At 46.7% G+C, this 11,998-nt stretch overlaps 2 protein-coding genes across 4 annotated transcripts; both read left to right on the top strand.

Annotated features, from left to right (window-relative positions):
- Positions 1 to 480: 480 nt before the first annotated feature.
- Positions 481 to 1,704, top strand: LOC125520550 (probable glutathione S-transferase GSTU6). The gene is made up of 2 exons (XM_048685504.1): positions 481 to 1,008; positions 1,092 to 1,704. Exons 1-2 carry the CDS (start codon positions 673 to 675, stop codon positions 1,494 to 1,496), a joined length of 741 nt encoding a protein of 246 aa, XP_048541461.1. The 5' UTR covers positions 481 to 672; the 3' UTR covers positions 1,497 to 1,704.
- Positions 1,705 to 1,845: 141 nt separating this feature from the next.
- On the top strand, positions 1,846 to 11,027 carry LOC125520548 (disease resistance protein RPM1-like). 3 transcript variants are annotated; one of them, XM_048685502.1, is made up of 7 exons: positions 1,846 to 3,877; positions 6,275 to 6,361; positions 6,626 to 9,565; positions 9,677 to 9,786; positions 10,071 to 10,198; positions 10,374 to 10,505; positions 10,592 to 11,027. In XM_048685502.1, the coding sequence occupies exons 1-4, from the start codon at positions 3,849 to 3,851 to the stop codon at positions 9,711 to 9,713; spliced, it is 3,093 nt and encodes a 1,030-aa protein (XP_048541459.1). In that variant the 5' UTR covers positions 1,846 to 3,848; the 3' UTR covers positions 9,714 to 9,786; positions 10,071 to 10,198; positions 10,374 to 10,505; positions 10,592 to 11,027. The 3 variants fall into 3 exon arrangements, with proteins under 3 accessions (XP_048541459.1, XP_048541458.1, XP_048541460.1); XM_048685501.1 differs by lacking the exon at positions 1,846 to 3,877 and having other exon boundaries at positions 6,040 to 6,361; XM_048685503.1 differs by lacking the exon at positions 1,846 to 3,877 and having other exon boundaries at positions 6,040 to 6,361; positions 10,289 to 10,505.
- Positions 11,028 to 11,998: the final 971 nt, after the last annotated feature.

Raw genomic sequence — 11,998 nt, 5'->3', positions numbered from 1 at the left:
AGCTTACCATGGCAGTACCTAAAATATGGGGTGGAAAGCCTCATTTTCCAAAGAAAAGTTTGAAGCAGCCTTGTGTTGTCAAGTTGTAGAAAATTTCGCAAGTTGAAGCATCGCAGGATCAAGACAGGATGCAAGTTGGCGCATTTGCTTGAGGTTATCAGCAAGAAGCCAACGCCCAACTAGGGTGGAAGGAAGCACTACTTGCCAAGCACTGCCTATCCGATGCACCTAGTCTCATTTCAGTGCACAAGTTGGGCACGCAGAGAAAATTCCTCCCAGATATCTGTCGGATACTCGGATTCGGCCTGTCCCTCTCTGGCTAGATAGTGTAGGTAGTAAATCATGTAGTGTCTACTCCAGCTCACGTCATGCATGACATAGTATGGCTGCCAAATTCAAATCACCTTGACTGGCAAGTCATCTACCCCTTGCTGCCCAAGGCAGGTGCTACAGTCGTTTTTGTACAGCAATAAAAACGGCCGATGCCCAGCGTTGTAGAAGCAAGCCAATGCAAAGCAATCCATTTGAGCTTCACAAAACTCGTACTCCAACGTGTTCTCCTCTCTCAAGTGTGTGTCCGTCTGCTAGTAACCCACAGCACCGTTTCTCGCGGGAGGCATTTCATATACACGCCATTAACACGTACAGTACAGACATCCTTCAACGACAATCATGTCCGGCGCTCAAGAGCAAGGGCTGAAGCTGCTGGTGCCGCTGAGCGGCGTGAGCATATACGCCATCCGCGTCCAGATGGCGCTTGCCATGAAGGGTCTGCCCTACGACTACCTCCCCGAGGACCCCGGGTGCAAGAGCGACCTACTCCTCGCGTCCAACCCCGTGCACAAGACGCTGCCCGTCCTCATCCACGGCGGCAGGCCCATCTGCGAGTCGCTGATCATCGTGGAGTACCTTGACGACGCATTCCCCGGCAACGGCGCCTCCATCCTCCCCACCGACCCCTACCGCCGCGCCGTTGCCCGCTTCTGGGCCGACTATATCGATAACATGGTTTGTCCCCTTCCCTCTCATCTAGCTAGTTTGAGCTTCAAGAATTGAAGTTGCATCACACGGGCGCCATTTTGTTGACGCAGATGTTCCCTTCGTGCATCGGCATTCTCAATACGGCGAAGCAGCAGGAAAGAGCTGACAAGGTGGAGGAGACCTTGACAGCGTTCGGGCTCCTAGAGGCCGCCTTGGCGGAGTGTTCCAAAGAAGGCGAGGCGGAGGCGCCGTTCTTCGGTGGTGGCTCCATCGGGTTCCTGGACATCGCGCTCGGGTGCTATATTCCCTGGTTCGAAGCAATAGGCCGCCTTGCTGGCATGCCGCCGTTCCTAGACGCAGCGAGGACACCAAAGCTTGCCGCCTGGACGGGGCGGTTCAGGGCCGCCAAGCCGGTCATTGCCCTGCTGACTGTGGTGGACAAGGTGGAGGAGTACATCACATCGGTGCTTTATCCAAAGTGGAATGCTTCGCTCACCATGCCGTCAACTAACTAGAGGTCGCGTCGTCATGGTTTCGCCCGTCGTTCCACTGCCGCTGCTGTGCTCGCCTTGTGATCAATTCGGTCGTTAGTGTCTCGTCGTCAAGTCACCCTGTTTTCACGACGGTGTGCATGCGTGCACTGTGTTCGATCCGAGTTGCTGTTTCTTGAATAAATCAAGGCCACTGCTAGCCGTAAACCGGCTGATGTTAGGGATTTTTAAACCGCCTTGCCAGCCGTTGATTTGGATTGGTTTGGATCGTTCGATCTCTAGACCAGCTAGCTATCGGCCACGTGCACAGCGCCCTCGTTTCTTCAGGTTGGGTCGGCCCTGTCACAGGTCATCTCATAGGAAAACCCCCACGAGCTCGCCATGCACGGCCACAGGTGCAGCGCCAGGTTGCCACAACTGACACTGCCACGACCATCCCTTGACGCATTGGTGTTGCTCCACTGAAGCACCGGCGATGCTCCGGCGGCCCTGCAATGCCCCAACATAACACCGATGATGCTTCGTTGCAGCACCGGCGATGTTCCGACGGCCCGGCAATGCTCCAACACAACAACAATGATGCTTCGTTGCAGCACCGGCGATGCTCCAGCGGTCCGGCAATGCTCCAACTTCGTTGCAGCACGGCGATGCTCCAGCGATCCGGTGCTCCAACACAACACCGATGATGCTTCGATGCAGCACCGGCGATGCTCCGGCGGCCCGGCAATGCTCCAACACAACACCGATGATGCTTCGATGCAACACCGGCGCCCCGGAAATGCTCCAACCCGACACCGATGATGCTTCGATGCAACACGAAAGACCAAACTAAAATGCTGATATAATAATATCAAGATTAGTGCTAACATTCACCCCCTAATCTTGATATCATACTCTTCGATGCGGATCACCCGCAGCCACTTGACGATGCCATCACAACACCGCAGCCGACCACTCGCCGCCACCGACGCTGTCTCAGCGCCGGTCACCATCTTGTCGGGGATGACGTCCTCGCGACGCCGATCACCACACCATCATCATCTTGCGGCATCGCACCGCATCTCCTTGTAACGGCCTCGCACCGTCGTCGTGGCAGCCTAGCACCACCTTCTCCTCCTAGTGGCATCCCACCGCAACCACATGTTCGCGCAGCATCACAGCGCCGAACACCTCCTTGTCGTGGACGACGCCATCGCAACGTCGAGCACCACGCACAATATTGTCGGCGATGACGCCATCGCGGCGCCGATCACCATGCCGACTTGCCGCTAACAGCGGCCACTTCTTGACGTGGACCACGCCATCTTCGTCTCGCGGCATCGCACCGCAACCGGCCGCCGACAACATCGCGCCACCGGCAGCCTCCACCTCGTGGCGCCGTCCTCCACCTCACATGGAGTCGGCCGCGCCGCCGTCGCCGCATCGGATCGACGAGGCTCTGATGCCAATTGTTGGCGCCGCCTCTCGCAGCGCCACTTTTCTTCTACCTCGAGCTGCCTCGCACAACTCTCTTGAGGTTTCTCTCTTCTTCTCTCAAGAACACAAGAACACACACCATGGAAACTCACACGCACACACACTTCATCAAGGAGAAAGCTGGCTTTGCCTTGTCTCCCCGTGAAAATCACAGTGGCTACATGTTTTCACACGCTCTGATATCAATTAAACCTCAGAAGAGTTGTGCGAGGAAGCTCGAGGTAAAAGAAAAGCGGCGCTGCGAGAGGCGGCGTCAACATATTTTACAGTTTCATCTTCTCTGGTACTAGTGATTTTCAGCTGGGCCTTTTCTTTGTTCATTTGTTTTGAACAGGCCAACTGGTTGTTCTTCAGACTTCACAGTTCTAGTCTCTTAATTAACATGAAAGTATTGAAATATGTCGTTTAGTTTTAGTCTGAATCGTTGCAGCTTTCGTCGTGTCATGTGCCTTGGTTGTCATGCCGTCATTTTCGAGGATTTGATCGACTTGATGCCATCTCTATTACACTCACTGGTGCCTCTGAACGCACGCTGCACTCCTCTCCGTAGAGTTGTCTGAGCCACTACTGTAATCATCCACTAATTTAATTACCGCGTCCCCGGGTACTCGTGCTAATGCACATGACTTGATGCATCTCCTCAACTAACGCTGCGCTCCATAGGCTTAGTTGTTTGAACCACTACTGTGTAATGCACGTGATCAGATCCGCTTTAATCGCGTACTATTATACATTAATCGGTGGCAGGCTGTACGCTCTGTATACAACGGAAAAGAGTGCAGCAGAGCTGTAATCAGTCTAGCTTGCTTGCTTGCTTCACCTACCAAGTCATCAGCACACCCGGAGATTCTGAGATCTCAACTCTGTTGCGAGAGACTCGTACGGTGCCTGCTGCCGGAGATGGCGGAGACGGTGGTGAGCATGGCGAGGTAAGTTCTATGATAAGTAAAAATTGTTCAAAACAAAACCCCGCTAAGTTCTATGTAAATAGCATTGTAGTACGCACCGCATACCTGATAAATTATGGACAAACACCGTGGTAACTTTTGATCTAGTGGATAAAAATTGTTGAAACATACATATGATAAGTTTTGTGTAAGTAGCGTGGTAAGTTACAAACTATAGACCTGCTAAATTAGGTACAAACAACATGATAACTTTGAACCAGAGAAAAAATCATTGAAAAGATACCCTCGATAACATATGTGTAAATAGCACGGTAAATTACATAGCGCGCAGCCGATAACTCATGTACGAATACCATGGTAACCTTTTTGACCCTCGGAAAAAAGTTGTTGAAAATATATCCCGACAAGTTTTGTATAAAAAGCATGGTTTTCTTTACGCATTACAGACGTGATAACTTATGCACAAGCCCCCTGATAATTTTGAATCGGGGATTTTTTAATTAAAAATGTACCACGATAACTCTTCTGTAAATTGCAGGATATTTTACACCTCACATATCTGATAACTTACATATGAACACCCCGATAACTTTTGTTTCAGTTAAAATAAGTGTAGTAACATCCCCCCGATAAGTTCTAGATAACTAGTATAACATGAGGGTCATGGAGACACCATATATCCGTTCGCGAAAATTGTCCAGTACAAAAATCCAAGGAAAAAACTGGGAAAGCATGTTTCCTGTACTACTTATACATAGTAAAGAAATGTCCAAAAATTGGTTAGTTTATTATTTGATTTGGTCCGACCGTTCAATTTAGTTGTGAGGCGATTTTCTCTTTCAAATATGTACTCGAATTCTATAATGAGTCAGATATTTTTGAAGCTTGTCTGACGTTATAGATGGTAGTAAAAGTCAAACTAACGCATGACTTAATTGCAATGAGGTGTTAGCTCAGGTGGTTGTTGAGCTGGGGATGGACGCCTGAGGTCTTGTGTTTGACTCTGGTGTGCGTTCTTTTAAATTTTTTTGCGTAAAAAAGCTGCGATATGGGGAGAATCGCTAGGGATCAAAAAAATCGATGTAGCTTCGGATCACAAGTCTTGATATACTTTCCTTCTATATGCACGATCATTTTGTCGTTTGGGGCATATTCCAATCATGCATGTCATCATAGTGGTTAAGGTGGACCCGGCTGATTGTTTAAGAAAATAAGCAAGTTGCAAGCTAAACAACACCTTGATGGTTGCCCTGTCAATTCGTTTGCCATCATATGATTAGAGGAATATATCTATAGTTCTAATAAGATATTCTGTGGTGGCTATTTATTTTGGGGCAACAGCTTTTCTCGACAAAAGATGTATTGGAACGTGTCAACGCACATGTGACCACGTCCTTACATGTGCAGAAAATAAATCTTCAATTATCATTTTACTAAGTTCTTAAGTTCTTAGAAATTTCGCCAAGTAGTTTTCACGGATTATGGAAGCTCAGCTTGCTGACCTGGACTTTCAAAACATATGTAGTTAACATTTAGAAATTCACCACAAACTCCAAACAGACCATAAGAGATAAAATAATCAGAAAATTTGTTCATGAAATTTCATAGAAGGCTTCAAGCTATTTCGTTGACAACTTTCAGATATTTCATAAGAGAATTCAGGGAGCTCGTTTAAAAATAATAAACGGAAACAATATTTTAAAGGCTCAAACCATTCTAATAAATATACATGTACGCAAATCTTACGGCACAGTATGTATGCTAACTAGATTTATCTGTCTTGCTCCTACGTGCAGAAACTTTCAGTAGAGGCTTGCATTGTTAATTGTTATCATATAGCTAGTACGTTTGCTGCTGCTGCCATCATTATATCTAGGGTGTGGCTAGGTCTCAATTGACTGAGACTTAGCAAAACTGTTAATTTTAGACGGTTTCGTTGCAAAATGCAAGGGAGCAGCGTTCGTTGTGCCGTGTGCATTGGTTGTCATGCCATCGTTTTCGAGGATTTGACCGACTTGATGCCGTCTCTATTACACTGACTGGTGCCTTTGGACGCAGCTGCACCTCCTCTCCGTAGACTTGTCTGAGCCACTACTGTAATCATCCACTAATTTAATTACCGGGGGGCCCGGGACTCGTGCTAATGCACATGACTTGATGCTTCTCCTCAACTAACGCTGCACTCCATATACTTAGTTGTTTGAACCACTACAATTATACATTAATCGGTGGCAGGCTGTACTCTCTGTATACAACGGAAAAGAGTGCTGCAGAGCTTTAGTCAGTCTAGCTTGCTTTGCTTGCTTCACCTACCAAGTCATCAGCACACCCGGAGATTCTGAGATCTCAACTCGGTTGCGAGAGACTCGTACGGTGCCTGCTGCCGGAGATGGCGGAGACGGTGGTGAGCATGGCGAGGTCCATGGTGAGGGGCGCCATCAGGGTGGCTGCTTCTGCCGCTGCCGCTGAGGTGGGCCTCCTCGTCGGCGTCCGAAAGGATATCTGGTATGCATTAACATTCACATCATCTCTAGCTGCCGCTTAATTTGTTAAGATCACTCCACCATGAATATCCTCCAATTTTATTTTTATTTGTGCTCTCAAAAGTATTCGTAGCTAGCTAGTCTCACTGGTCAAAATTAATGATTGAACTCCGGTGATAGCTGCCTTCGTATCTGTTAATTTAGAGATGCAGTGTTGCATTCCATCAGCTGGTGAATGGCACCGGTTAGTGTTGATCTAATTCTCTTTTGAACACGGGTTTGGTAGGTTCATTAAAGACGAGCTCGAGACGATGGAGGCATTCCTGGAGGTCGCTGAATCAATAAACAAGAAAGATGTGCTCCTGAAGGTGTGGGCAAAACAAGTAAGGGATCTGTCATACAACATTGAAGATTGCCTCAGTGACTTCATGGTGCATGTTGGAAGCCAAAGCTTGTTACGTCGGCTCATGAAGCTCAAAGATCGCCATCGGATTGCCATACAGATCCGTGATCTCAAAACAAGAGTTGAAGAAGTAAGCATCAGGAACACACGCTACAACTTGATCAAGGCGGCGGCCTCCAACACCATTGGTGACATGGATTCTCACATGGAAGATGTCCGCAATCACTCGGCTAGCAACATTGATGAAGCAGAACTTGTTGGCTTTTCTAAGCCGAAGAAAGAGTTAATTAAGTTGATGGATGTCAAGACTGAAGATGGTACAGCCAAGGTGGTATTTGTTGTTGGCATGGGTGGTTTAGGAAAGACTACTCTTGCCAGGAAGGCATTTGAAAGTAAGGAAGATATTGTGAATAAGTTTTCTTGTCGGGCTTGGATCACAGTCTCGCAGACATTTTCCAAGATAGAGATGCTCAAGGATATGATCATGCAACTTTTCGGAAATGAAGAACTGAAGAAGCGTTTGAAGGAACTTGAGGGGAAGACGGTGCAAGTAGATGATCTCGCCAGCTACCTTAGGGAAATGCTACAGGAGAAGAGGTACTTTATTGTTCTTGATGACTTGTGGACCACTGATGCATGGGGGTGGATCAAAGATATTGCTTTTCCAGCTACTAACATCAAAGGTAGCCGGATAATAGTAACAACACGAGATATTGGCCTAGCTCAGCAGTGTACTTCCAAATCGCTTATTTACCACCTTAAACACCTACAGATAGATCAAGCCACAAATTTGCTACTGAAAAAGATTGGGAAAACACACACAGAAACAGAAAGTGATGAAAGGATGCGGAATGTGATCTCCAAAATAGTTAATAAGTGTGGTGGTTTACCATTGGCTATACTAACCATAGGAGGTTTGCTTGCTACCAAAGTGGTAGAAATGTGGGAGAGTATTTATGACCAGATTCCCTCGGAGCTTGAGACTAACCCAAGCCTTGAAGCAATGAGGAGGATGGTCACTCTTAGTTTCAACCACTTGCCATCTCATCTTAAATCATGCTTCCTATACTTAAGCATCTTTCCGGAGGATTTTGAAATCAGGAGAAGACGTTTGGTTGATAGATGGATATCAGAGGGGTTTGTGAGAGCTAGTGGTGGAGTTAATGTTGAGGATGTTGGAATAGGTTATTTCAATGAGCTAATCAACCGAAACATGATTCAACCATCAAAAGTGAACATAGAAGGAGTTGTTAAGAGCTGCCGGGTCCATGATATCATGCGTGATGTAATGGTCTCAATTTCTCGAGATGAAAACTTTGTGCACCTGGTGGGAGATAGTGAATCCAGTATAATAGAGGGGAATTTCCGTCATGTAGCATACCATGGTAGCAAGGGCCAAAATATTGGCATGGATTGGAGCCATGTTCGGTCATTAACAATGTTTGGTGAGAGACCCACGGAGTCATCACCTTCAGTTTGTTCAAGCAACATGAGGATGCTTAGAGCCTTGGATCTGAAGAATACACAGTTTAAAATTAGACAAAAAGATATAAACAACATTGGGTTGCTGTACCATTTGAAATATGTGAGCTTTCCTGGAGATACATATATATATGCACTTCCAAAGTCTATTCGGAGATTACGAGGTTTGCAAAACTTGGATATTAGAAATAGTTATATCACAGCACTGCCAATTGGGATCTGTGAACTTCATAGTCTCCGCAGCCTTCGTTGTAGCAAAATATCAAAGTCCATCTATTTTAGTCCAAATTACCCCATGGATTGTTTGATGGAGACATTGCGCCTGCCCATGCTATGCACACCTTTAGTTGATCTCGACGAGCATGCTCACCTAGTTGCTGAGCTACATATGGGGATATCTAGTCGGTGGTTCAGGACAGAAGGTGTGAGGATTCCAAGAGGGATCGGCAACTTAAAGGAGCTGCAGATACTAGAGGTGGTGGACATCAAACAAACCAGCAAGAAAGCAGTTAAAGAGTTGGGGGAGCTTATTCAGCTAAGAAAACTGAGCATGCTAGGCAAAGGAAGTTTTGCCGAGCAAAAACGCAAGATACGGTATCTCTGTGCCGCCATAGAGAAGCTCTCTTCCCTGCGCTCTCTTAGTCTGGATTTTGACTATGATTTTGACTATAGTGTTGGATCACTCGAGTGGTTGCATAATGTCTCCTCCCCTCCTCCCCTGCTAAATAAGTTGAAGTTGGTCGGACTACTTGGAGGGAAGATGCCCGAGTGGGTTGGCAGTCTGAAGCATTTGGTGAAGATTCATTTGGGGTGGAGCAGACTAAATGAAGATCAAATAACGGAAATGCTAGGGGAGCTGCCCAAGCTCATGCTCCTCAGTCTGCGCACATTTGCTTATTTTGGGAAGAAGTTAGTGTTCAGAGCGAGATCATTTCTCAATCTGAGGAAACTCTCCATTCAGCAGCTTGGTGAACTGAGGGAGGTGAGATTCGAGAATGGCGCCTCGCCACAGATGGAACTGCTAGAATTCAGTGTTTGCGATTTGGAATCAGGGATTATTGGTATCATTCACCTTCCAGTGCTCGAGCAGATTTCACTTGGTTACAAGGGCAAAGTGGCCAACCTTGATATTCTGCAAGGTGAAGTGGACGCACACCCCAACCATCCCGTGCTGCAACTCAACAAAGACCGCAGCGAGCATGACTTGGGGGATGTTATCCAAGGATCCAATGTTGCAGAAACAGAGGATGAAGACGAACCATCCTCGCTCCTTGAGACTTGTACGGCGGGGGAGAGCTCACAACCAGAAGTGGTGGTCATGCCGACGAGGAATGTCATCAGGTCTGCTAATTAACTTCTCTTCTTGGCTGATGGATGTTATAACTGCTCCTACTACTACACGTGCTGATTGTAACTTACAGTATTCATCTCTTTTTCTTTTGTCTCCAACAGCCATGATGATCTGCTCTACACTTACAATTCATGCTGATGCCACACGCCTCTTTGTAAACGGCGATGGTCTCGTCTCGTCTCTGTTTCATATGACGACTCACCTCTTGCTGGTACCTTCCACTCACCTCTTCCTGTTTTTGTTTGTTGAACACATCCAAGGGTCTGTCAGAACGGCTCTATGCACTACCTTATTTCCTAGATGTCGCCTACTTCCTCTGTTTCTATTCATTAGCAGTTGTGCCTGAAACAAAATTTACGCACTAACATATTTGCTAGCTGTCGTGTAATTAGTTTACCAAACTCTGGCCATTAGAAACTTGAATGTGTGAAATTAAACCCACCTATTTTGCATGTGGAATTTGATGAAGCTTTCTTTGGTTACCAAACTCTGCAGGACACTAGACTTTCTCAGCATGGGACAAGCTGGAGCAACACATAATGCAGCTGGAACTATGGTGCACTGTCTGATTGGTTCAAAATTTGCTGAATGTTACTAGCTAGCAAGGAATCAGCTAGAGCAAGGTAACTCCTGACGCTTCCTGGCATTAGTTTCAGTGAATACGCTAGAAAGAAGAGAATAATTTATGCGTAAAGAAATTATTGTTCTTTCAGAACAGAAGCATTTTTCAAATTCAGGTTTCCTGATATCCACACGCCTGGAGATGAACCTTGAGCTATATTCCTGATGCTTCTGCAGATCATAATAATAAACATCCCAAGTTCCCAACAATCCAGAGTGGTCGCCAAAGACACTGCATGAACCAGAAGCTCGCAGTTTCTCGATAAGTTCGTGGGCATCTGAAGTGAACTGAGATCATACTCATAACTAGTAAGTTCAGAAACAAACTCCTTTTTCTAGCTATCTCGCTACATATTGTACATATACTTACAATTTCTGATACATGGTGTTGTCAGCCTCTGAACACATATGTATTCAACTGCGAGGAGAAGTGGAAGATCCTACAGGCTATATCACCAGAATGCTATTCAAGTTTGGTAGCTGCTGGTGGCCTCTGAAGATATGTTGCCTGATCAGATCAAGTGGCAACTGCTGATTCCCCTCAACAAGATGGCAATCGATTCTTACTAGACATGGATAACTTGATGAGAACATATTGACACAGACTATATCTACATGTTTCTTCTCTGTATTTTAAGACTGAGAACTCTATTTGTTGCTGCTAACATATGTATATTTCCCTATAAATCGAGAATGTGAACTCGCTATCCAAGTTCCACAGATTGATTCCATGAAACACACATGCTGTGGCTGCACCCATTCTTTCATATGTTTGTTCGACAAGATTTTTGTACTACATTTTGTACGAAATAAAAAGTTGTTTGATGATAATTTGTACCAAAATCTTTTTCTCCCTTTCCTCATAACTTGAGGAGGAGCCTATGAATTTGTGTGGAGCAAGGAACTGTCCATAGGCATATGCGTGAGTTCCAAAGATGCCCACACATATATACGGTGCTATGCTCACACCGGCTCAATTAAACAAATACAGTACTTGAAAATGTGTTAGCAGCCGGCTGACTAATCAGCAGTATATTACTGGCTAGCCCAAGTTGCTATGTATGTTTATGTAGGGGTGCAATTGAACTGCATGGACTATGCATGGCTGGGCACGTACAAGATCAATGGCAAAGCGCACGTACTAGCACTTGTGTGCATTAGCATGGCACATGCACGTGACAGGCTTGGCGCAAGACTTTGCGGCCAACGCGTGCGCGCACAGCCCGGTCGACGCGAGTGTGATCAGTATGTCGGTGTACAAGTACGTACCCGAATACCCGCATACCGGCCGGCAAAGGAGGCGCGTGCTCAAATACGTGTGTTCCGCTCGTAGACTGGCGTGTACGCCAAGATGGTCAGAAGAGATAAACATCACAGAGCTGATATAGGCTAACTTGAACATTTTTCTTGAACGGGAAGATCGGGCCGCTCGAACGGCCAACACCGCGAGCGCTCTCAGCTCTTTCCATCTGCCTATAAATACCACCACAGCCATCGATCCATCACGAGAGGGGGAAAACTCACGCATGCAGGAGGCACTCCACGCATCACGCAACACATCCATCCATCTACCCATCTACCCACCAGCAGATCCATCAGGGAAGGAGGAGCCCAAGGCTACTCCCGACGCACACGCCATACGGGAGTGCTCGCGCAGGCGGCCGAGACTCCCGTACACAGCCGGGCAAGGCTCATCGGAGCCGCCGACGAAGATCGACATCATGCCGGTCGTCTTTTCCCAAGGTGAGTACCGACACTAATTTCTTGTATCCTTTCTCTCTACATCCCGATGGTGGCGGCTG

This window comes from Triticum urartu, chromosome 7, assembly GCF_003073215.2.
Source record: "Triticum urartu cultivar G1812 chromosome 7, Tu2.1, whole genome shotgun sequence".
In the NCBI taxonomy this organism is placed as follows: domain Eukaryota; kingdom Viridiplantae; phylum Streptophyta; class Magnoliopsida; order Poales; family Poaceae; genus Triticum; species Triticum urartu.
Note: the sequence above shows the minus strand (reverse complement) of the source record. Positions and strands in the feature narration are given on the sequence as shown.

Bases quoted from the DNA above. Each gene is read 5' to 3' on its own strand.
- LOC125520550 (XM_048685504.1), top strand. From the start codon at position 673: ATGTCCGGCGCTCAAGAGCAAGGGCTGAAGCTGCTGGTGCCGCTGAGC. The intron at 1,009-1,091 runs GTTTGTCCCCTT...TTGTTGACGCAG, and splicing joins CCGACTATATCGATAACATG to ATGTTCCCTTCGTGCATCGG.
- LOC125520548 (XM_048685502.1), top strand. From the start codon at position 3,849: ATGGCGGAGACGGTGGTGAGCATGGCGAG. The intron at 6,362-6,625 runs GTATGCATTAAC...CGGGTTTGGTAG, and splicing joins GGCGTCCGAAAGGATATCTG to GTTCATTAAAGACGAGCTCG. The intron at 9,566-9,676 runs GTCTGCTAATTA...TGTCTCCAACAG, and splicing joins CCGACGAGGAATGTCATCAG to CCATGATGATCTGCTCTACA.